General features: G+C 42.3%; 2 protein-coding genes across 5 annotated transcripts in view; both read right to left on the bottom strand.

Annotated features, from left to right (window-relative positions):
- LOC106586162 (formin-like protein 2) overlaps positions 1 to 4,696 on the bottom strand; it is a 75,543-nt gene extending 70,847 nt beyond the window's left edge. The window contains 1 exon segment of the mRNA XM_014173087.2: positions 4,109 to 4,696. Within this exon segment, the coding sequence (XP_014028562.2) occupies positions 4,109 to 4,222 (114 nt within the window). The 5' untranslated portion in view covers positions 4,223 to 4,696.
- Positions 4,697 to 22,388: 17,692 nt separating this feature from the next.
- LOC106586160 (myosin light chain kinase, smooth muscle) overlaps positions 22,389 to 25,365 on the bottom strand; it is a 99,809-nt gene continuing 96,832 nt past the window's right edge. For all 4 annotated transcript variants that reach the window (XM_014173072.2, XM_014173069.2, XM_014173075.2 and 1 more), the window contains 2 exons: positions 24,981 to 25,109; positions 22,389 to 24,522 (listed from right to left, as the gene is read on the bottom strand). In XM_014173072.2, the coding sequence (XP_014028547.2) occupies positions 24,284 to 24,522; positions 24,981 to 25,109 (368 nt within the window). In that variant the 3' untranslated portion in view covers positions 22,389 to 24,283. The remainder of the gene's footprint in view (positions 24,523 to 24,980; positions 25,110 to 25,365) is intronic.

The following is a 25,365-nucleotide window of genomic DNA, read 5'->3' as shown; positions in this document are numbered from 1 at the left end:
CCTGAAGGTTTTGTGCCAAAATTGCCTGGTATTTGGAACTGTTCATAATTCCCTCCACCCTGACTAAGGCCCCGGTTCCAGCTGAAGAAAAACAGCCCCAAAGCATGATACTGCCACCACCATGCTTCACTGTGGGTATGGTGTTCTTTGGGTGATGTGCAGTGTTGTTTTTGCGCCAAACATACCTTTTGGAATTATGGGCAAAAAGTTCAACCTTGGTTTCATCAGACCATAACACATTTTCCCACATGCTTTTGGGGGACTTGATGTTTGTTTTTGCAAACTTCAGCCAGGCTTGGATGTTTTTCATTGTAAGAAAAGGCTTCCATCTTGCCACCCTACCCCATAGCCCATTCATTTGAAGAATACGGGAGATTGTTGTCACATGTAGCACACAGCCAGTACTTGCCAGAAATTCCTGCAGTTCCTTTAATGTTGCTGTAGGCCTCTTGGAAGCCTCCCTGACCAGTTTTCTTCGTCTTTTCATAAATTTTGGAGGGACGTCCAGTTCTTGGTAATGTCTCTGTGGTGCCATATTTTCTCCACTTGATGATGACTGTCTTCACTGTGTTCCATGGTATATGTAATGCTTTGGAAATTCTTTTGTACCCTTCTCCTGACTGATATCTTTCAACAATGAGATCCCTCTGATGCTTTGGAAGCTCTCTGCGGACCATGGCTTTTGCTCTGAGATGCAACTAAGAAAATGTCAGGAAAATCCTACTAGAACAGCTGAACTTTATTTGTGATTAATCAGAGTCACTTTAAATGATGGCAGGTGTGTAATGACTTCTATTTAACATGAGTTTGAATGTGATTGGTTAATTCTCAACACAGCCACATCCCCAGTTATAAGAGGGTGTGCACACTTATGCAACCAGGTTATTGTAAGGTTTTTATTTTTCATTTTTCCCCCTCGAAGATTTCAATTTGTTTTTCAATTGAATTGTTCACATTATAGGTCACATTAACAGTAGAAAAAGTTCTGACATGATTTATCTTTGTCTCATTCTTTTACATCACAAAAACATGGCATTGTAACAGGGGTGTGTAGACTTTTTATATCCACTGTATGTACACGAATGTATAGTTAAAGTGACTGTGCATATATGATAAACAGAGAGTAGCAGCAGCATAAAAGAAGGGCTGGGGGGGGGGGGCACACAATGCAAACAGTCCGGGTAGCCATTTCATTACCTGTTCAGGAGTCTTATGGCTTGGGGGTAAAAACTGTTGAGAAGCCTTTTTGTCCTAGACTTGGCACTCCGGTACCGCTTGCCATGCGGTAGCAGAGAGAACAGTCTATGACTGGGGTGGCTGGGGTCTTTGACAGTTTTTAGGGCCTTCCTCTGACACCGCCTGGTGTAGAGGTCCTGGATGGCAGGCAGCTTAGCCCCAGTGACGTACTGGGCCGTACGCACTACCCTCTGTAGTCCCTTGCGGTCGGAGACCGAGCAATTGCCGTACCAGGCAGTGATGCAACCAGTCAGGATGCTCTCGATGTTGCAGCTGTAGAAAACATCTGTTTTATCAAAGAAGTAGCCCGTTTTACATAAACCCTACTTACACTGATTAAAATGATTTTGCGCGTTGGTGAAGAAAGAAATGGGCAGTGATAGCATCCAATCCGTGAAACCGTAATCCTCCTGCTGACTGCTCCTCTGCTTGTTGCAGTTTAACCCACGCTTATCAATCACTGAAGGATGCATGGTGGTATTGGATCAATCATTGAGGGGCCCAATACGGTTTTTCAACCATTAGCCTTGCAGGCTGAAGTGACACAGTCATCTGAGTCACACGCTCACTCGGGCAATTCATGGCGCCGCCGACCAGCGGGCATTACTGACAATCAGCGGGGTTTAAACAGCAGTAAATAACGCTGTGCCGGTGATTAAAACGCTAAACTCGCCAAAGGCTCCATTCTAGCTGGTACTCCTTCATTCTCACATCCATCCCTCTTCAGTGAGCGACTGATCACTCCTGGTGCAACCAGACCCACTGTGTCCACTGTGTTATTTTAGCCTGTGCTTAAGGGATTCAGCAAGTAGCATTAACTAATAGGATACGTTTAGAGTATGACTCATGAGTCCATCAATGACCTTTACAGTGGAAAATAAATACAGGTAATGAGCGTGTCGGGAAAAGCTAACTGACAACTAAGTGTTTCATTGAACTCAATGATACAGTATCCTTCCTATAGTGTCGTAAAGTGGTTACATTTGGTTCCTCCAGTCTACTTTTTTAGGCTTGTTAGTTGAAAAGGAGGCCAGGCAGGCAGGCGTTCAAGCCTGGCATTCCTTGGTGTTGTTCACAGATCATGAAAAGCAGCGCCAGGTTATCCTAAAAGCAGACGGGATTAGGAAGAAGCCTTCAATCCCCTGGTAGGCCTAGGCAGTGTGACGTCAACCCTGGCTGTGTCTCAAATGGCACTCTATTCCATAGTGCACTACTTTTGATCACGACCCATAGAGTTCTGGTCAGAAGTAGTGCATTATATAGGGAATAGGGTGCCATTTGGGACGCACACCCTTACGAAAAAAGATTGCTGTCAGAGTGCAGTATAACTGCAGTACACTGTAGTATAACTGTAGTTAGAATGCAGTAGAACTGCAGCAGGCTGCAATTACTGAGTCCAAAATAACACAGTCGACTGCAGTTACTGCACTTTTACTGCAGTTTCAGAACTGTTATCTTTTTTTGTAAGGGCACCCCTCTGGCCAGCGGTCTGCTCCCTGCCTCCCTCTCCGCCGAAACATGCAGTAATTACACCCCAACGAGAACACTGTGACATGTATTAGTGACTCCCACGTTTAAAAAAAAACAATTGCTCCATTTGGTAGCCTAATAACAGTCTAAATGGCTTGGGCCAGCACCGTCAGCAAACAGAGTAACAGACCATAGCCCAAGGCATAATACATTGGAAAACACAGAAACACAGACAGAGTAAAACAGGTTTAGTTACAGCTTTTCCCTCTTCAATCAAACCGTTCCTTCTGACAGGTTTGCAGGAGCTCTGAAGTCACATGGCACTGCATAACCTTCTTAGTAGGTCTGTGTTGGGCTAATTGTGTTGCATGCGGCCAGGTCCCACAACAGAGCCACCTTTTAGTGGAGTATTAGGTCTGACTACAACAATGTCTGACCCACATCTACACGACCTCACAAAACCAGGCTTTACACCCCTGAGCTATTCACTGATCTACCCCCCAGAATCTCTGAACAGGCCATGTTGGGTTATGCTTAGTTTTAGGATGCTGAAACATTGCAAATGTGTAGTATAGTAAGCAATGTATGTATTAGCTTAAAGTACAGAAAATGGAAGATTAGATTAATTGAGCAGAATTAGCCTAAATCAACTAGCTAGGTTACTCATTTTGTCAAGACAGCTAACTGTTCAAATGGTTCTTTAGTATACACAGTTGGCTAACAGATCACATTTACAGAAGCAGCATAGGTACAAGTAAACCTAGCCTTGGCATATACAGGCTGATAAACACACATTCTCACTGAACACTGAATGTCCCACTCAGAAAGGCATTTTCGAATTTGCAAGATAGGGCCGATGGGGCAAACAAACAGCTGTCCTACTTAAATTGCTGAGGTTTACATATCAAATCAACAAGGGAGTAAACTTGCTGAGTAGAGTTCAGCTTCCTTCACGTGTAACTTCACCCCACCCACTAAAACAAAGGTAATTGACTTAACAGACTACCAGATAGATTCTTCGATGGTGTGATTTTTCTGATTCATTTGCGTGACAGATTTTGTTCATGTGGTTTTCTACCCTCTCCCAACAATCCATTGATTATTTGACGCGATCAATGAAGACGCATGTCAAGTAACCAAAGACAAATGTCAAAAAGAAAAATAGATGAGATCAAATGTTGCAACGTCTATCTCATCGTGATATTCCAACTTAGCTACTGTAGCTAAACACAAAAGATGGAACAGGCTTGATTTGAGTTGAGAGGACGACTGAGCTGAGTAGCTAGGTAACGGTCAGACCAACACAGCTGTCGTGCCAGCGCAAAGTAGGAATGGCGAAAGACAAATGGGGAAACTTATCAGGGTTCGATAAGAAAGTACTTTGAATTATTTGTGAACATACCAAAACGATTGCGAATCTCTCCTCCAATTCACCTGGCTCCGGCATAGGCAGCTTCAGAGGCATGTTATGTCCCCTGAAATCAGTTTGTTGGTCCATACTCCCTGCGTTCCCCATGTTTCAAGCTTGGTTTTGCTGGATCACAACTACAACGTTCCACCTTCCTCCTCGACTTCAGAAATCACAGCAAGTCAAAAAAAAGAAAGAAAACGAAACAAATGTACCCACGCAAAAGCCTCTTGTTTTCAAATATTCCTGTTTTATCCCAGCCTCACCACTTTAACAGAAAACACACGTGTGGAAATCAGAACATCACGATGGTTCCAAAGAGCCCAGTCCTCGTGAAGCATTATAATGAAATGGGGGACTTGGTGGAAACTTCAATCGAAGCAACAACCGCGCAATATTTATAGGACCAAAGAAATCTATCCATATCTTGCACAATTTCTGCTCCACTCCCATTTAGTTGTAATGACGATGGGCATGATTCAGGTTTAGGAATCCCTGTCTGTGTAGCAAGCTAATCTCTGCAGTGCTGACCAACGAATACAGTAAAGAGTCTAGTCTACTCATACGTCACCGATACACCGCACGCACACACACACACACACACACACACACACACAATCACATCTCTACACAATGAGCCCTTTCAGAGACAAGCCTTCTACTTGGCTTTGCCAAAAGCGTAGTTAAGGAGACGATGTTCTGTAGAGTAGCATGCAGGTAGATGCAGACCGGTTCATGGTGTATAACCTGTGTATAAGCTGTTTATAACAACCTTACTACAACCAATTTACCTAATCTAAAACACTAATTACAACCGCAATCCAAGTCCAGTATTTAAGCCTCATAGCCCCGAAGAATTAGGATAATTGGGAAAATCTTCATGTACAGCCATAATAGATAGGCATAGGATAGAATATTCCCTATACTGGAGGTTGAGAGAAAAAAGGCAAAACAATCTATTAGGCCTACATCTACTACTTAGTAGAAGATATAAGACAATGTGTTGCTAACAGGGTGGAGTCCCATTGCTTTTGAGAGGATGACATCAGCTTGGGGAGAGTTTCCATGGAGAGCAGAGGTTCTCCAGATGCACAGTGGCATTACTGAACAACACAGCCTGATACAACAGAGAGAGAGTCAGTCATGTCATATTAGGGGTCAGCTGGCTACACACATCGCATCAGGGACACAAATGCAGAGAGAGGCTGACCTCATACCATTAAATGCTCCAAATCGTGTTGTTGGCGACTTACACGTTCTGACGTTCTCCTTCTCTGTTTGGTTTCTCGCCATTCAACTTTTATTACCGAGATAAGGGATTAAGCAGCATTTTTACTGGCTTGATTAAGTCAACCAAATTCACTGTCACTGAGTCAGTTGATGAAAGTGACATTTTGAGGCTACAACATGGGCAAAGCATGAAAATACATTTGTGAAAAAGTACACTATATATACAAAGTATGTAGACAACCCTTAAAATTTGTGGATTCGGCTATTTCACAGCCACACCCGTTGCTGACAGGTGCATAAAATCGAGCACACCGCCATGCAATCTCCATAGACAAACATTGGCAGGAGAATGGCCTTACTGAAGAGTTCAGTGACTTTCAACGTGCCACTGTCGTCGGATGCCACCATTCCAACAAGCCAGTTCGTCAAATTTCTGCCCTGGTCAACTGTAAGTGCTGTTACTGTGAAGTGGAAACGTCTAGGAGCAACAACAGCCCAGCCGCGAAGTGGTAGGCCACACAAGCTCACAGAACGGGACCGGCGAGTGCTAAAGCACATAGCACATAAAATCATCTGTCCTCGGTTGCAACACTCACTACCGAGTTCGAAGCTGCCTCTGTTAGCAATGGCAGCACAAGTACTGCACACAAGCCTAAGATCACCATGCCAAGCGTCAACTGGAGTGGAGTAAAGCTCACTGCCATTGAAATCTGGAGCAGTGGAAACGCGTTCTCTGGAGTGATTAATCACGCTTCACCATCTGGCAGTAGGACGGACAAATCTGCTTTTGGCGAATGCCAGGAGAACACTACCTGCCCCAATGCATAGTGCCAACTGTACAGTTTGATGGAGGAGGAATAATGGTCTGGAGCTGTTTTTCATCGTTCAGGCTAGGCCCCTTAGTTCCAGTGAAGTGAAATCTTAACGCTACAACATACAATGACATTCTAGACGATTCTGTTCTTCCAATTTTGTGCAACAGTTTGGGGAAGGTCCTTTCCCTTTTTCAGCATGACAATGGCCCCCGTACACAAATCAAGGTCCATACAGAAATTGTTTGTCGAGATCGGTGTGGAAGAACAAGACTGGCCTGCACAGATCCCTGACCTCAACCCCATCAAACACCTTTGGGATGAATTGGAACGCCGACTGAGAGCCAGACCTAATCGCTCAACATCAGTGCCCGACCTCACTAATGCTCTGTGTGGCTGAATGGAAGAAAGTCCCCGCAGAAATGTTCCAACATCTAGTGGAAAGCCTTCCCAGAAGAGTGGAGGCTGTTATAGCAGCAAAAGGGGGACTGTCACGCCCTGACTATAGAGAGCCCTTGTTTCTCTATGGTGTAGTAGGTCAGGGCTTGACTAGGGGGTATTCTAGTTTAGAATTTCTATGTTGTGTTCTAGTTTTATTTTCTATGTTGGTGTTTTGTATGGTTCCCAATTAGAGGCAGCTGGTAATTGTTGTCTCTAATTGGGGATCATATTTAAGTAGCTATTTTTCCCACCTGTGTTTGTGGGATATTGTTTTGTGTTTGTGCATGTGCACCACGTAGTCACATTTCGTTGTTTGTTTATTGATATATTTTGTTTTGCTAAGTTTCACTTTGGAATAAAGATGTGGAACTCTACACACGCTGCGCCTTGGTCCGCTCATTTCCAAGACCGTGACAAGGACCAACTCCATGCCCATGATTTTAGAATGAGATGTTCGACGAGCAGGCGTCCACATACTTTTGGTCATGCAGTGTTAAATGTGCAATATTTGAAGTTACAGATTTTTTCCCCGTTGCAACTCATTGCAGGCATACAACAACAATTATAATACCTGTTTTAAAACCAGTAAGCCTATCTTAATAACATTTTCATTACAATCATGCCCTTTTTTTTATTACATAATATTCTAACCTTCATCACATAGCTCTAATAATTGGCCTTTCTTTTTAGGCCTTAGGGGCTCAACAACTAGCCTATTATTCTGTACACAAAACGCCACAAATTAGCTAATGAACATACAGAACAGTAGTGCTCAGCAGAGCTATGCCTATAAAATACACAACAATGAACATACCAACAACAGTCAACAATAGCAGGGTCTCTCTCAGACGTCTGCAGTGGAGAGCAGCCAAGGCTGTGGAGTGAGTGGGATAGACACAGACATGATGCTGCAGCTGATGAGGCAGCGCACCGTAGATGGTGTGTGTGTGTGTGTGTGTGTGTGTGTGTGTGTGTGTGTGTGTGTGTGTGTGTGTGTGTGTGTGTGTGTGTGTGTGTGTGTGTGTGTGTGTGTGTGTGTGTGTGGGTGGATGGAGATGGGAATGAGAGACATTGATTTCCTGGTGGAGGGTGGGGGTGGAGGGTGGGGGTGGTTGCAGACATGCCAGGGCCTCAGCTGGCTGAGAAAGGCAGGGAGACAGGGTGTTAGTAGTCAAATCAAATCAAATTCTACTTGTCACATGCGTCGAATAGAACTGGTGGAGACCTTACAGTGCAATGCATACCCCTAAGCACTTAACCAACAATGCAGTTTTAAGAAAATACATTAAAAAAAAGTAAGAGATAAGAATAACTAATAATTAAAGAGCAGCAGTAAATAACAACAGCCGGACTATATACAGGGGGTACCGGAATAGAGTCAATGTGCGGGGGCACCGCTGTCGAGGTAATTGAGATAATATGTACATGTAGGTAGAGATTTTAAAGTGACTATGCATAGATAATAACAGAGAGTAGCAGCTGCGTGGGGGGGGGGGCAGGCAATGTAAATAGTCTGGGTAGCCATTTCATTAGTAGTCCTCTGGAACTGAAGAGAAGAGAAGCTAAATAGGAAAAAACATGTTTTTCTATGACAACTGCTAGGCTAAACACTATGGTATATGTTTTGTGTCACAATGAAGAATGACCTAATAGACACCTCCAGAGAAGGCTCTTTTGGCCTAATCCACATAGAAGAATGGGAGAATATGGTGCTTCAGCTGCTCAGTGCTGCGAGGCCTAGAGAAATCCCCACTAAGGCAATCCTAAGAGGGCCCAAAGTGCACCGCAATGAAATGTAAAATGCCAAACAGATGCCCAAAATAAAGAGAGCACAATCAAATCTCTGTGTCAGGAATCTCCCAGGGACACCATTTCACAGATGTTGCTAAATTTGTCTACAAAGCTAAAGGAAGTAGTGTTCTTAAACGTCAGAGTGCTCATGAGAGAGGGAGAAGACGTGGCACAAAGAGAACATTGTGGTAGAGCCACGACAGAGCCAGAGTTTGCAACCCTCCCTAACCCCAAAGTTGTCTGTTGATCAGTGGGCAAGATTTTACACATCACCCACATTGGGACACCGCTCAGGTCATTCTATAAACCACAGGAGGCTGCTGAGGGGAGAACGGCTTATACTAATGGCTGGAACGGAGCAAATGGAATGGCATCAAACACCTGGAAACCATGGAAACCATGTGTTTGATGTATTTGATACCGTTCCACCTATTCCGCTCCAGTCAATACCACAAGCCCGTTCTCACCAGTTAAGGTGCCACCAACCTCCTGTGCTATAAACATAAATAAAATTTGACATTTCGAAAGGTCCATTTTAGTTCAGAGTAAACAGTGGTATAGGAGGTTGGAAGTCCTCATTTTCAGGCCAATTAAGCATTGTGGACAGAATATTGGGCTTGTTAAGGTTTCCAGCTGAATGAAGGCCTTACACATATCTTGTCTATGAGTGTGTTAAGTCCTAAACTGAGAACGTAATGTCAGATGCATCATAGAATGAAGAGGCCCTCTAGTGCATATAAAGTGTACTACAGGGGAAATAAAATAAAGATGCAAAACACAGCATTCACACCACTTTGGAGGAAATATGATATATTTAAATGTGATTCACACAGCAAGAAGGAACATTTAAAACATAACTAGCACTAAACGTTGTTTCATAGACCTGCCAGTGTGTATTCCAGTCTAACGTGGTGGTACTGAAACTCATCTGTCGTGAGTCATCCAGATAAGCCTGAGGAACCCATTTTCAGAGCTAGGGCTCCCTAATAGTATTTCTGCTGAGTTATGTTTGTAATGGTTCAGCTACTCTCTGCAATGGAACTGCTACAGGCGACATACAACGTGCGCGTCCCAAATAGCACCCTACTCTCTCTATAGTTCACTACTTTTCCCATGGGCCCTGTGCACTTTATTGGGAACAGGGTGCCATTCGGGACGTAACCACTCCCAGTATAGAGAAATTGGAATTTAATAAGAAGTGCATCCATTCCAAGATAATTTGTTACTATTTACCTAATGACAATTCAGATACTTGACAACACAAGGGTAATCTGTTTTTTGTTACGTGATCGGTTTTCTGTATAGGTAAGGATAGTCTTGGCATTCAACCTTCATCAAATGAACAACAGTGGGGCTGGGGGAGGGGGAGGGGACCTGGAGGAGTCAGAGACTGAGAACTCTAAAGAGGATACTGTTGTTGGGATTTAGAGGAAGTCTTCTATTAGCAGAGAGAGAACCACACTGTGTTTACCCCACAATATCAATAAATCAAGGTTTCATGTTGAAACTTTAAATGCATCTCTGCAGTGAAGAAGTTATGAGTCATGCATTTCATGACATACATACAGCGCCTATTACTTGAACATGATTACTCTGGTAAATTTTATATAAATAAATCAATGTTTTGAAAAGTAAAAAAAATTCAAAAAGGCTATTACTTTTTTGCATGTGCACCCAGTTCTCATCCTCAGAGGAAATGTATGCAAGTAAAGTACAAGGGTGGGCTGGTAGCCTCAAGGTTGAGAGGTGTTCCTGTCTGAATCCCAGGGCTGACAGGGTTCATCTGACAGGGCTCATCTGACAGGGCTAGGCTGGAGTGGTTGCTGGCATCAAAATAACACACATACAGCAGGTGACATTAAATTGTATAATGTGATCTGTGATCAAAGTTGATCCTCAGTTGAGTTGATACGTTTGTCACATGGTCACTGATCTTTGGAACAAGAATACACAGAGCCAAGCCTCAAGAATCAATCAGACGTTATTATCTGCTGGCAATAAACTGGACTGAATGTCTCACAGTTGTACATTAGTATCTTAATAGGCTCATAATATGATTATGAATATTAGGTAAAGGATTTACTACAGTCTTCACGCTACTTCATGTAGAAGTAGGGGAGAGAGGTACTAGAGAGAGAAGAAGTTTACCTGTAAGGGTATATATGAGTAAAAGGGGAAAGTCTGTAGATTTCTTGTACAAGCCTGAGCTGCAGAGTCTTTGGTAAAAACGTTGAATATATACAGTACCAGTCAAAAGTTTGGACATACCTACTCATTCAAGGGTTTTTCTTTATTTTTACTATTTTCTACAAGTGACTAGGCGTTGGGATTAATAATAATAATAATAATATTAAGAGTATAAAACAAAGTAGCAGCAGCGTATTTGTATTTGTATTTACAGTATTATGGATCCCCATTAGCTGCTGCCGAAGCAGCAGCTACTCTTCCTGGGGTCCAGCAAAATTAAGGCAGTTAATACAATTTTAAAACATTGCAATACATTCACAGATTTCACAACACACTGTGTGCCCTCAGGCGCCTACTCCACCACTACCACATATCTACAGTACTAAATCCATGTGTATGTATAGTGCATATGTTATCGTGTGTGTGTGTGTGTGTGTGTGTGTGTGTGTGTGTGTGTGTGTGTGTGTGTGTGTGTGTGTGTGTGTGTGTGTGTGTGTGTGTGAGTGTGTGTGTGTGTGTGTGTGTATACATATGTCTGTGCCAATGTTTGTGTTGCTTCACAGTCCCATCTGTTCCATAAGGTATTTTTTTTATCTGTTTTTTAAATACAATTGTACTGCTTGTGTCAGTTACTTGATGTGGAATAGAGTTCCATGTAGTCATGGCTCTATGTAGTACTGTGTGCCTCCCATAGTCTGTTCTGGATTTGGGGACTGTGATGAGACATCTTGTGGCATGTCTTGTAGGGTATGCATGGGTGTCCGAGCTGTGTGCCAGTAGTTTAGACAGACAGCTCAGTGCATTCGAAATGTCAATACCTCTCATTAATAAAAGTAGTGATGAAGTCAATCTCTCCTCCACTTTCAGCCAAGAGAGATTGACATGCATATTATTAATATTAGCTCTCTGTGCACATCCAAGGGCCAGCCGTGCTGCCCTGTTCTGAGCCAATTGCAATTTTCCTGAGTCCTTTTTTGTGGCACTTGACCACACGACTGAACAGTAGTCAAGGTGCGACAAAACTAGGCCCTGTAGGACCTTCCTTGTTGATAGTGTTGTTAAGAAGGCAGTGCATCATTTTATCATAGACAGACTTCTCCCCATCTTAGCTACTACTGCATCAATATGTTTTGACCATGACAGTTTACAATCTAGTGTTACTCCAAGCAGTTTAGTCATCTCAACTTGCTCAATTTCCACATTATTTATTACAAGATTTAGTTGAGGTTTAGGTTTTAGTGAGTGCTTTGTTCCAAATACAATGCTTTAAGTTTTAGAAATATTTAGGACTAACTTATTCCTTGCCACCCACTCTGAAACTAACTGCAGCTCTTGGTTGAGTGTTGCAGTCGTTTCAGTCGGCGTAGTAGCTGACGTGTATAGTGTTGAGTAATCCGCATACATAGCCACACTGGCTTTACTCAAGGCCAGTGGCATGTCATTCGTAAAGATTGAATAAACTAAGGGGCCTAGACAGCTGCCCTGAGGAATTCCTGATTCTCCCTGGATTATGTTGGAGAGGCTTCCATTAAAGAACACCCTCTGTGTTCTGTTAGACAGGTAACTCTTTATCCACAATATAGCATGGGGTGTAAAGCCATAACACATACGTTTTTTTTCATCAGCAGACTATGATCGATAATGTCAAAAGCCACACTGAAGTCTAACAAAACAGCTACCACAATCCTTTAATCATCCATTTCTCTCAGCCAATCATCAGTCATTTGTGTAAGTGCTTGTTGAATGTCCTTCCCTATAAGCGTGCTGAAAGGCTGTTGTCAATTTTTTTACAGTAAAAAAAAATCAGACTTTACCAATGGGTAACAGGCTGATTGGTCGGCTTTTTGAGCCAGTAAAGGGGGCTTTACTATTCTTGGGTAGCGGAATTACTTTAGCTTCCATCCAGACCTGAGGGCACACACTTTCTAGCAGACTTAGATTGAAGATGTGGCAATATCGTCCTCTAATATCCTCAGTAATTTTCCATCCGAGTTGTCAGACCCCGTGGCTTGTCATTGTTGATTGGCAACAATAATTTTTTCACTTCTTCCACACTCACTTTACGGAATTCAAAATTCTTTCATAATTTGGTCAGTTATACTTGGATGTGTAGTGTCAGCGTTTGTTGCTGGCATGTCATGCCAAGTTTGCTAATCTTTAAACTATTCAAATATAGAAAGTCGCACACTCCATGTATAATCTCCCAGCAATTTAATGCGTATTTACCAACATTTCGGCATCACTGTGCCTCAGGAAGGCACAGTAATGCCGAAACGTTGGTAAATACCCATTAAATTGCTGGGAGATTATACATGGAGTGTGCGACTTTCTTTATTTTGATAGTTTATAGTTTATTCGCCATTTGTCATTTGTTATTATTCTGGGTGTGCGCCAGCTCATGTTTTTTTAAGTTTGCTAATCTTGCAAATGAAAAAAATCATTGAAGTAGTTGGCAATATCAGTGGGTTTTGTGATGAATGAGCCATCAGATTCGAAGAATGATGGAGCTGAGTTTGACTTTTTGCCCAGAATTTCATTGAAGGTGCTCCAAAGCTTTTTACTATCTTTCTTTATGTTATTTATCTTTGTTTTGTAGTGTAGTTTCTTCTTCTTTTTATTCAGTTTAGTCAACCAGTTTGCAGTACATTTGCCAATCAGTTGTGCAGCCAGACTTACTGGCCATTCCTTTTTGCGGCATCCATCTCAATCATAACATCTTTCAATTCCTCATCAATTGACAGGGATTTAACTGTTTTTACAGTCATTTTCTTAATGGCTGCATGCTTATTAGTAACTGGGATACGCAATTTCATAAATGTGTCAAGTGCAGCGTCTGGTTGCTCCTCATTACACACCACAGACCAACAAATATTGTTTACATCCACATAAGAATCTGTCACGTCCTGACCAGTATAAGGGGTTATTGGTTATTGTAGTTTGGTCAGGACGTGGCAGGGGGTATTTGTTTTATGTGGTTCGGGGTTTAATGGGATATGTATTTATGTAAGAGGGGTGTTTGATTTATGTGTTCCGGGGTTTTTGGGTAATGTTCTTGTTTTGTATTTCTATGGTGTTCTATGTTGTGTATTTCTTTGTGTTGGCCTGGTATGGCTCTCAATCAGGAACAGCTGTACATCGTTGTTGCTGATTGAGACTCCAACTTAGGTAGCCCTGTTTCACCTGTCCCTTTGTGGGAAGTTGTTGTTGTACTGCTGTGTGAGCCTGCAACACTGTTCGTTCGATCGATTTCTTGTTTTGTTTGTTACGTGTTAAAATAAAGTTAAGATGAGCACTCAACCCGCTGCGCCTTGGTCCATTACGTATGACGACCGTTACAGAATCACTAAAAAACTTCTCGTATGACCTCTTATACACTATATTAGGCTTTGGTTTTCCTAGATATGGCTACTGTATTGTGATCACTATATCCAATGGATTTGGATACTGCTTTAAAACACATTTCTGCAGCATTAGTAAAGATGTGATCAAGCTGGACTTTGGTCATTGATAAGTCATTGTCTCAACACAGCCTTATAATGCTGTGAAAGGATCCAGGAACCCAAATGATTTGGGTGGATCACATCCTCCTTATAAAACAAGCTTTGTTTCCAGAAGGTATCATAATTGTCAGAAAAAGTTACACCCACAGAGCTGCAATAGTCTCATAGCCAGGTATGGAGGGCATGAAGTCTGCTGAAACATTCAATGCCACAATTTAGGGAGGGTAGGGGGACAGATATAATGGGGTGTTTGTTGGTTTCAAGCAGTGACTCAATCAGTTCTTTAAAATCCATCTTCAGCTGTTCTCAGCTGCCATTCATAATGTAGTTGAATTCCACATGAACTATGGTAGACAAAATGTTCTGATGCTGATTTAAAATGTTTGGAAGCAGCTTATTGATATCCTGTACTCATGCTCCTGGATAGCACAACGTTTTTGCTCCAGGGACTGAGACATTTCTCACCATTGGCCGGAGAAGGGAATGGAGAAATCTGCCCATTCCTACCCCTCACACAATTCGTTGAACCTTTCACAGGCCCGCGAGAAGCAAGATAGCGTAGGCCCGCTGCTCGCAGCGATAGGTCCAGACCTCCCACAGCAGGCAGTGCCCTGTTAGATCCAGAGAGAGGGAAAGTAGACAAACTCGACGAAGCCGCTGCTGGAGTCAGCGTAGTATGAGTCAGCACCACCGTCATAGACACAGGCAATCCCAGCAATGAAGGCGCAGGTAGATCAGGCACCAGTGCAGCAAATCTATTCCATATGTCAATCTGCTCCGAACCTCTCGCAGTCACTCCTGTCCGCTTAGAAGCATGCCGCTGCCTTCGGTTTCAACGACTTGTGACATGGGACCAACGCTGATTGGAACAATCTTCTTGCTGTTCTTCTTGTGTGGATAAAGTTGTCTCGGAGCCTGTTGGCCTGAGACCCGATGCTCTGGTACCACTTGCTGACGGTAGCAGAGAGAACAATCCATGACTTGTGTGGCTGAAGTCTTTGGCAATTTTTTGAGGATTCCTCTGCCGCCGCCTAATATAGAGGTCCTGGATGGCGTGGAGCTCAGCCCCAGTGATGTACTGGGTCATCCGCACCACCCTCTGTAGTGCCTTGTGGTCAAGGGCGGTGGATTTGCCGTACCATGCGGTGATGCAGCCAGTCAAGATGCTCTCAATGGTGCAGCTGTTGAGGATCTGAGGGCCCATGAGGAATCTCTTCAGCCTCCTGAGGGGAAGAGGAGCTGTGCAGATGTGTATGTGGACCATGTTAAGTCCTTAGTGATGTGGACACCAAGGAACTTGAAGCTCTCAACCCACTCCCCTACAGCCTCGTCGATGTGAATGGGGCCATGCTCGCCCCCGTTTCCTGTAGTCCACGATCAGCTCCTTGGTCTTGCTGACGTTGAGGGAGAGACTGTTGTCCTGGCACAACACTGCCAGGTCCCTGACCTCCTCCCTGTAGGCTGTCTCATCACTGTCTGTGATCAGGTCTACCACCGTTGTGTCGTCAGCAAACTTAATGATGGTGTTGGAGTCGTGCGTGGCCACACAGTAGTACATCTGAATGTACTCATGTACAGTATGTTTTTCTTGAATATTGAAACATTGTTATGGATTTAAATCAACAATTGTTTATGTAAAGTAGAAGACGTGAAGACATGTGAAGGTAAGAGGTGACCTCAACGTGATCAAGACAAAGGAGATGATTATGGACCATTCTCATCGATGGGGCTGTAGTGGAGCCGGTTGCAAGCTTCAAGTTCCTTGGTGTCCACATCAACAACAAACTAACATGGTCCAAACACACCAAGACAGTCATGAAGCGGGCACGACAAAGCCTATTCCCCCGCAGAAGACTGAAAAGATTTGGCATGGGTCCTCAGATCCTCAAAAGGTTTTACAGCTGCACCATCAAGAGCATCCTGACTGGTTTCATCACTGCCTGGTATGGCAACTGCTCGGCCTTCGACCGCAAGGCACTACAGAGGGTAATGCGAACGGCCCAGTGCATCACTGGGGCCAAGCTTCCTGCCATCCAGGACCTCTATACCAGGTGGTGTCAGAGGAAGGCCCTAAAAATTATCCAGATTCCAGCCACCCTAGTCATAGACTGTTCTCTCTGCTACCGCACGGCAAGCGGTACCAAAGCGCCAAGTCTAGGTCCAAAAGACTTCTTAACAGCTTCTACCCCCAAGCCATAAGACTCCTGAACAGCTAATGGCTACCCAGACTATTTGCATTGCCCCCCCACCCCTTTTAAGGTGCTGCTACTCTGTTTATTATCTATGCATAGTCACTTTAACTCTACCTACATCTACATATTACCTGAATTACCTCGACTAACCAGTGCCGCCGCACATTGGCTCTGTACCGTTACCCCCTGTATATACCCTCACTATTGTTATTTTACTGCTGCTCTTTAATTATTAGTATTTTGTATTAAAAAAATTTACTTATCTATTTTTTACTTAACACTAATTATTCTTAAAACTACATTTGATTTGATTTTGTCACGTCCTGACCATAGAAAGATGTTATTTTCTATGGTAGAGTAGGTCAGGGCGTGACAGGGGGTGTTTTTCTATGTTTTCTATTTCTATGTTGTCAGGTTCTAGGTTTGTATTTCTATGTTAGGGTTTTGTTTGGGATGATCTCCAATTAGAGGCAGCTGGTCCTCGTTGTCTCTAATTGGAGATCATACTTAAGTAGGGTTTTTTTCCACCTGGGTTTGTGGGAGATTGTTTTTTGACTAGTGTATGTTTCAACTCTGCGTCACGGTTTGTTGTTCTTTAGTTTATGTATCGCATAGTTTCACAGTGTAAATAAAATGTGGAACGACACACACGCTGCACTTCTTACGACAACCGTGACAGATTTGACGTGTGTAAAATTGTGAAGTGTTTGTTACTGCAGGGGTGTTGGAGGGGGTGTATATTTTTGTGTGTAATTAATTAGGTAGAAATATTCTCCTGTAGCTAATTGACCTTGGAATCTGAGATTTATTACCATAAATATTATAAAATCATGATTTTCACGAGTGTTTGGTGCATGCTTTCGTCCATATTATATCCCCCCATTAATTTGTGGTTTAGGCTCCCACCATTTGGATTATTTTGGAACTGCACGGTCCGTGCATCATGACTAGCTCACATTAGTTAGCAGTAATATGACCAACATCAGTCAACATGAGGCTTTTTTTTATTGCCGATCAAATATTGGACATGGTTTATGAAAACATTGCAACAAAATTATTACTTTTTCCAAATATTTTTCTTCTTGGAAAATTACGATAAAGTTATGCACTTGTAATTTGCATTTGCTAATACTGTAGATACCATGTTTAGCAAATAAACCCATATTCCATGGGTTTACTGACCACAATCAATTTAATTAATATGTTGATAATAATAATGTTGATTATTTGGTGTCTGGAGAGCACAGCCCATGGAAGAAAGCAGTGAGATATGCAACAAAGCGTTATGTTTCTGCAAAATGTTCAGTGCTAGCGGGCGCGCTTCATTTCAGTCGTGCTGAGCCCCGGATGGTCTGAATGTCGAGTGACGTCCCTGGTCCAGAGTCCATAGTCCGTCATTATTTAGAATTCATTATTAGCTTTTCTTACACCTTTTTGACAACAATACCAAACCAATTATCTAAAGCCCAATTTGTAAGTCGCTCTGGATAAGAGCGTCTGCTAAATGACTTAAATGTAATGTAAATGTAAAGGAGTTTGAGGTTTAATGTCTCTTTATGTGTAACAGTGTCAGCTCTACTGCTCCACAGTGACTCCTTCCTCCAAGCTCCTTTAAATTCCTTCTGCATCATAGATTCCCGCTGTAGATAGTAGCATTCATGTTGTACTTCTTATTCTGCAAATAAATATGCCTGCCTTGGATTGAAGGTGTTGTATTTTAGAGTTGACATTATCCTTGTCATTATATGTCTATTGTAGCTTTTAATTGAGCTGTGTTTGTATTTGTGAATACGGAAATGTCATTAAACCAGAAATGTTTTCTCTTGAACAGATTCGTTTAAATTCATCACCACTGAAGATGATACGGACGCTGATGTTGGTGAAGATGTCCCCCTTGTCCTGTCACCTCTCACCTGAGGCCAGGTGACAGAGAGGAGTGTCTATGAGGGCAGAGGGAGTCTGATCACCCAGGAGCTGGAGAGAGGCAATGTGTGTTTGAGGCTGAAAGACAGTCAGATCATGGATTCTACACACTGTATGTCAGTTCATCCATGGAGAACAGCAGGAGGCGGCTTCGATCGGTCCATGACGGTGCTCTATAACGACACTATTACAGTATACTGTTATAAACACCTAAACACTATGGCATTCAATTGGATAATATGACAGATGTTGATTTGAAGGTAATAATGAATACATTTTGTTTTACATTATCATTATTCATGGATTTCCATCCTGAATAATGGACAATTAGGAAAATAGTATTTGGGCGAGTAATTACTTATTTGGCTGTTTTGTTTATTGACATCCACAAGGGTTTACATAGCCCTGCCTCCTCCCACAATACTGTACAGTATATCTACCGTAGTACCCCATCATTTCCCCTAATTAAATTCATTACCAGAAATGGGTCAATAAAAACTTGCTGTTAATTAACCTAATGAAGCTAACCGGATCCCATTGCTGCCCACAGTCCCTAAATGAGAGAGGATTGAGTTATTGGAGTAGTCTGATGCACTGTATCTTGCTCGTCCTGTATTCAAGTGATGTAGTCTACCACACATTACGCACCTCTGGTTTACACCATTAGTTCAGCCTCAAGAGTATTTACTACGTGAGACCCAGGGGGTCAAGCTGAAGAGGGAGGAATCAGCTGGTGAGCTTGGTAAGTGTGAGAGTCTGGAGGAGAGAAGATTGATATACATCATGTTCCCAGAACCAATCAGTTTGACAGACTAATTCATGAAAGATAATCTATAAATCAGTTAATAATGAACCATTAACTGATGCATAGTTTGTCATTAATTAACCTGTCAAACCGAATAATATTGATAATGTCTTATTGATTTTATAATGGTTGATAATCTAATGACGGTTGACATCAGAGAGGCTGGATGAGTAAAACAAATTCTGTAAGGTTTTTGTATATTTTTTATTTAAAAAACATTTTTTTCACCTTTATTTAACCAGGTAGGCTTTTTGTATTGATGAATGAATGGATGATTGAATAAATCTGTTTGGCAAATCAATCAGAAATCAATAACGCAAAAATCGGTAATTAAATTAGATATCAAGGTGGAGAACAAAACTAGTGGAGAGAACATACATTTTGGTCATCAAATGAATATTATTAATCATCCATAATATTGTATTTTCCATAGGTGGGAGAAATGGAAAAACAACTGGAGAAAAAAGAGAAGCAACAAGAGGAGATGAGGAAGACATTGAGTGAATCTAAAAAGGAGTTACAGGAGAGTAACAAGCAACTACAAGACAAGGAGAAAGAAATCAAATAACTACTGGATGGGAGGCCAGTAAAGAAAAAACTACTTGGTGAGATGGAACTATTCAGCTATGCATCACAATTCTAACAATTCTTACGTCACAGAAGCTATGCATTAACTTAACTGCATTATTTGTTTGGGACTGTGTATTCTTATGCACACTTTTCCAGTCATGCTGCCCGATGTTTTGTTTCCTGATTTTGATCTGTGATTTTGACTGACTTACAACACCCCAAACAGTTCTGGGTGTTAAGTGGTTTGTGTTGTGTAACAGTGGGAGAAGAGACCCCACACTCCCACTGAGAAGGAGAAATGGCATGGAGTGGAATCCTCCACTCAGTGAGTTAATGTATTTTATAGGGGTGGAGTTATTAACAGTGAGTTAATGTTCCTTACCCTGGGTTTTACAATGTTTTTAAAGTGGTCCAACCTACAGAGAGTGAGTGTGTTGAGCAGTGCTCTGTGTTGGTCAGTGCTGTGTGTTGGTCAGTGCTGTGTGTTTTTCCTAGTTGTAAGTCAGCCTCAAACACACAAGTTTTCCTACAATAATGTCTCCGGCCACTAGGAGTGCTGCCTCGATGAGCATTTTCTTGTTTGCTTATGGCCTTATACAGCTCGTATAAGGCCGTCTTAGTGCCAGCATCAGTTTGGAGTGGTAAATAGACAGCTACGAAAAATATAAATTAAAACTCTTGGTAAATATTGTGGTTTACAGCTTATATTGAGATACTCTACCTCAGGCGAGCAAAACCTCGAAACTTCCTTAATATTAGATTTCGTGCACCAGCTGTTATTTACAAATAGACACAGACCACCACCCCTATAGATGCACCGAAAACCCAGCCAGCTGTATGTTATTCATGTCGACGTTCAGCCACGACTCGGTGAAACATAAGATATTAGTTTTTAGTGTCCCGTTGGTAGCATAGTTTTGGTCGGTGCTCATCCATTTTATTATCCAATGATTGCACGTTGGCTAATAGGACTGATGGTAGAGCCAGATTACTCACTCGCCGTCAGATCCTTACAAGGCACCCTGACCTACGTCCCCGATATCGCTGTCTCTTCTTCATGCGAATGACAGGGATTTGGGCCTTGTCAGGTGTCTGAAGTAAATCCTTTGCGTCCGACTCCTTAAAGAAAAAAAATCTACATCCTGTACAAGGCGAGTAATCGTTGTCCTGATATCCAGAAGCTCTTTTCGGTCATAAGAGACGGTGGCAGAAACATTATGTACAAAATAAGTTACAAATAACGTGAAAAAACACACAATAGCACAATTGGTTAGGAGACCGTAAAACAGCAGCCATCTCCTCTGGCGCCATCGTCAAGATGAGACAGAATGTTGGACTTTGCCGTCTGTGTGCTCTGGGACCCCCACCTTCCTCCCGGTCATACAGTAGCAGTGGAGCCCCCCCAAGGGCTGCTGGAGAGAATGGAGGAGATGTTTGCAGAGGGTTGTTGGGGACACACCCATGCTGACGGCATGAAAGAGCAGAGCACTGAGCAGTTTCTCCAAGCAGGGAGTGAGGACCTCCAGCAGCTTGTAGAGAAACGTGGGAGCAGGTACCATGTCCTCAACATTAAGGACAGGGCCCATGTCACTCAGGTCTCAGATCTGCTGGAGCAGGTAGAGGAGATGGTGGCATAAAACAGAGTGTTTCTACAGCAGTCAGACCTACCAGGAGGCAAAGGCCAAGGTCAGAGAGATGGAGGGAATAATACAACAAAAAAAGAGAGAGGGGTGAGGAAAGAGAGATGACACAGAAGCTTGAGAAGGAGCTGCAGAACTATCTGAAGAAAGATGCAGTAGTTCAGAAGCTCAAGGGAGATATCACGATACTTCATAAAATAATAACGGAATTAGAGACAGTTGAAATAAGAAATAAAATAAAAAAGAGCTGGGGAGGGAGACAGAACTAAAGAGATGTACAGAGAAGATGGAGGCAGGCTATTAAGGAGATAAGGGAGAGGCCAGAGTTGACGCAGAGGGAAGCCTGATGAAGATAGTCCTGACAGATTTACAGAGGGACATCATCATCTCAAAGACTAAAGATGCAGAGGGAGTTCAGTAGACAGATGGAGAATGATAAGAGGGATGAAGGATGGAGTGACTGAAACAGAACTTGAAAGAGCTCAGTGAAGCTCATTCAGTGTTAGAGGAGACTGGTGTGAGGAAGAGGTCAGAGGGCACTGGGCTGGGTCAGGAGAAACTCATTATGTTGGCTTCTCCACAATCTGATGTGATTCACCATCTCAGTCCATGTGTAGAACCAGATCAGATCTACTGTCAGATCAGATCTACGGTCTGAATAAATGTCTGGTCCTATCCACTGTCTAGAGAAGGAAGGGGGGAAGGTTCTGTAAAGATTTTTGATGAGACGGAATTCCAAAGCAACGTACATTAGCGACCTTGCACTGGAATGGACTTTTAGAATGAGAGAACCACATTGTTTTCACCCCACACAATTTATATTTCTTGAATCAATCAAAGCACACAGTATGTTTCATGTTTAAACTTTCATTATAAAACGCTAAATTTGGATCTTGTATGCTGATTGATTGATTGCCGTTAGTTATTCGCGATAATCCACAGGTAATGCCTATTAACAGTTAAATGTTATTTATCAATGCACATCCACTGTCCCACAGCCCAGCCAGGAAATTCATAAACTTGATCTCCTCTGGGAAGAAAGCATCTAGCGACCACAACGGAAATAAGTCCTTGTGCAATCCAGTCCCGTAATTTTTTTTTAAAATTATGTATTTTTATTTTAATCGATCAATACATTATTTCACACCTTAGGAACCTCCTCCCAATCACAATACAACCAACATTATTTTGTGATAAACATTTATTTAGTAACTGTGAGTAACTACACTTGTAGTGTTCTCATTACATGTAATTTGCAATTTGTCAAAATGATACATTTATAAAAAATTTAGAAATATAAATCTACATACATCTAATACAAAACAAATATAGATGTGATAATTCACTGGTCTGTTTAGTATTGCAAATTTGTAATATCGTGGACACGTGCTTGCAAGGAAGATCTCTAAACTGATGCTCAAATATGATCACATGACTCTGTGCTTAAATAAAAATACAATTTAAAAACATTCTTGAAAGAGCCCAGGGTAATTGCAAATAATGCTGATAACAAACACACCAGTCACTTTGGGCTTGTTTGGTTGAGGAAGAAAAATGTAGATAACTTGAAGGAAATCAAATACCTTTAAATAAATGGATAAAGCACAAACAGCTGGAATGTGGTTAATGTCAAGGTAATGTTATAAATATTAACATCTGAAATCTGCTATAACTGAAAAGTAAGTAGAAAAGAAAGTGCACAAACATAGCGAAAGGTCATCAAGCCCATTTTCAACCCCATTTCTGAGTGTGCCGGAGAAGGCGAGTGTCTTAGCAACGCAGCTTTTAGGGTCGTTCCACGAAATAAGTGCCTTTTGCACCCCTTTCGATATTTAAAGTAGAAATTGTACACAAATATTGCATTTTAAAAGCCTGTCATATTAAACGAAGTGCCACATGGAAAACGAAATCAATCTGATTCGTAGCCCTTTACACTCGCAGCGTTGTGGGTTTTGACTTGACAGCCTTTCTGAACCTGAGCACCTCGCCCGACAAAAAGTTGCCCCCATCCCTCTCGCTAAGTGGGCAACCGCCTTGACGTCACACAAGCAAGCCACGAGTCCAAATGTGCAGTTCACGTTTCCATATCATAAAACTCGTGTCATATACAGTGTCAACGTTTACGATCACTATGTTTGACGTACAGCTACAAGACGCCATGGAGTCACACCCTTGGTTGTCCTGAGCAGAACGAGCACGTTTGTTTATTGTGAGAAACTCGCCGCGGCGCACACACCTGAATGCACTCATGACTCCTTTCAATGCTCAGCAAAATGATCGGCTTCCCTGAATAGCATTGTGAAAGCCTAACCCTGTAATATCGTATGTTGTAACTTAGCTAGTCATGTTGGATGCAGGGTTGTGCTCCAAACAAAACAACGACAAGTATGTTGCTCCAGTTCCTCAAAGGCACAGCTAGGAGATCTAAAAAAATAAACACCTTATAGTTGGAAGACTCTTTTGGTCATAAAAGTGCATTACAATTTCTTAGGAACAGTGTACACTTTGGAGAGGTGTGTGGCCACTTGAAGACACTAGTTAGTCCTCTCACTCAAACCCTTGTCATTTCGGTGTCTTGTGTTGCACCTACCCCCACATTTGCCAGGGATATTCTTATCATGTTACTGACATTTCAACTTATCCCTATCCATATAGGCCAGTGTAAAGGGCTAATATGAATAAAGACTTGCTAAAGTGCCAAAATTCTGCATTTTGTCCCTCTGTGCATCCTATTCCTTTTCAAATATGTTTTTCAAAAGGAACATTGAACATCTGATAGTCAAATCATCGTGTAAAAGCAGGTGAGCTGGTTCTAATCTTTTCGGACATTTTCTGGTGTTTCGTGGTGGAAAACTGAGCAGGTCAAGAATAACACATCAACCTTGTTACCCATAGATACAAGCTAGAAATGTTTTAACAAGAAAAACATTTATTTGAAGCTTGCATTCAATTGCCCCTTCCTATTGCACACAACATGCTTCCATTCAAAAAGCACCTAATTGGTGGAACGACCCATTGAAGAGATTAAAGGCTAAACACAGGGGATATCATCTGTTAGTCTTGTACCGGTCGTACCGCTCATTCCTCCTCCTCCTCCTCCTCCTCTTCCTCCATCACCTCCACCAGGAGTTCGGCTGTGCAAGTGGCCTCGCCTAGGCTGTTGACAGCCTTGACAGTGTATTTGGCATCGTCGTCGCCGTTCACTTCCGAGATCACTAGGCTGCAGTTGCCCTCCTCGTCGTAATCAATCTGGAAGTGGCGGGTCTCCTTGATCGGCTGTTCGTCTTTATACCACACCACCTCTGGATCAGGGTAGCCTGGGAAAACACAAACAATCTTTATACTGTATATGGGTCTCAAATACCACCTCCTATTCCCTGTATAGTGCACTACTTTTGACCCGGGCCCATAGGCCTCGGGTCAACAGTAGTGCAAATATAGGGAATAGAGTGTCATTTGGGATGCAAGGTGTGTCTCATTGGCTATTCATAGGATGTAGGTGGCATTAGAAATGCAAATGGGATGAAACAGATGACATTGTTGTCCTTAATCCTGGTTTACTGACCTATGTCTATGGACAACCCTCGAGAGCAAAGCTTACACTGTGTGCTGCGTCCTGAAAATATATTGTCCTTCCTATTGTTTGGTTGATGGACTTCATGGCAGATGAATGGATTCAACACTTGTGACATACGTATATGTGAATTAGGAGATTGTGATGTATGTAAATGAGGAGGTTGTGATGTATGTAAATGAGGAGGTTGTGAGACATTACCCTCGATCTTGCAGTCAAATCTGGCTGCGCTCCCCTCCACCACCTCCACATCCTTGATGACTGAGCTGAAGGTGGGCTTGACCTGGGTTTTCTCCTCGTACTCTAGGCATTCAAGGAACTGGTTGTCCTCTATGAAACATGGGACAATGGGGGAAAACAAAATTACACATTGATTTTGCCTCAAGTTGAACTTAAAGTTGCACTATGCAAAAATCGCTCTGCCATTTCCTGGTTGCTAAAACTCTTAATAGTTCACCTAATTTCAGTTTATGGTGACAAAATAAGCTGGTATAGTGTAGAGAATCATTGTACCATCTAAACAGCTGTGAAATATATTTTCCATAACCAAAAATATTGTTGTTTCAGCCGTTTGAATCTGGTGTAC

Source organism: Salmo salar, chromosome ssa25 (assembly GCF_905237065.1).
Source record: "Salmo salar chromosome ssa25, Ssal_v3.1, whole genome shotgun sequence".
Classification (NCBI taxonomy): domain Eukaryota; kingdom Metazoa; phylum Chordata; class Actinopteri; order Salmoniformes; family Salmonidae; genus Salmo; species Salmo salar.
This window is presented reverse-complemented; position numbering and strand designations above follow the sequence as displayed.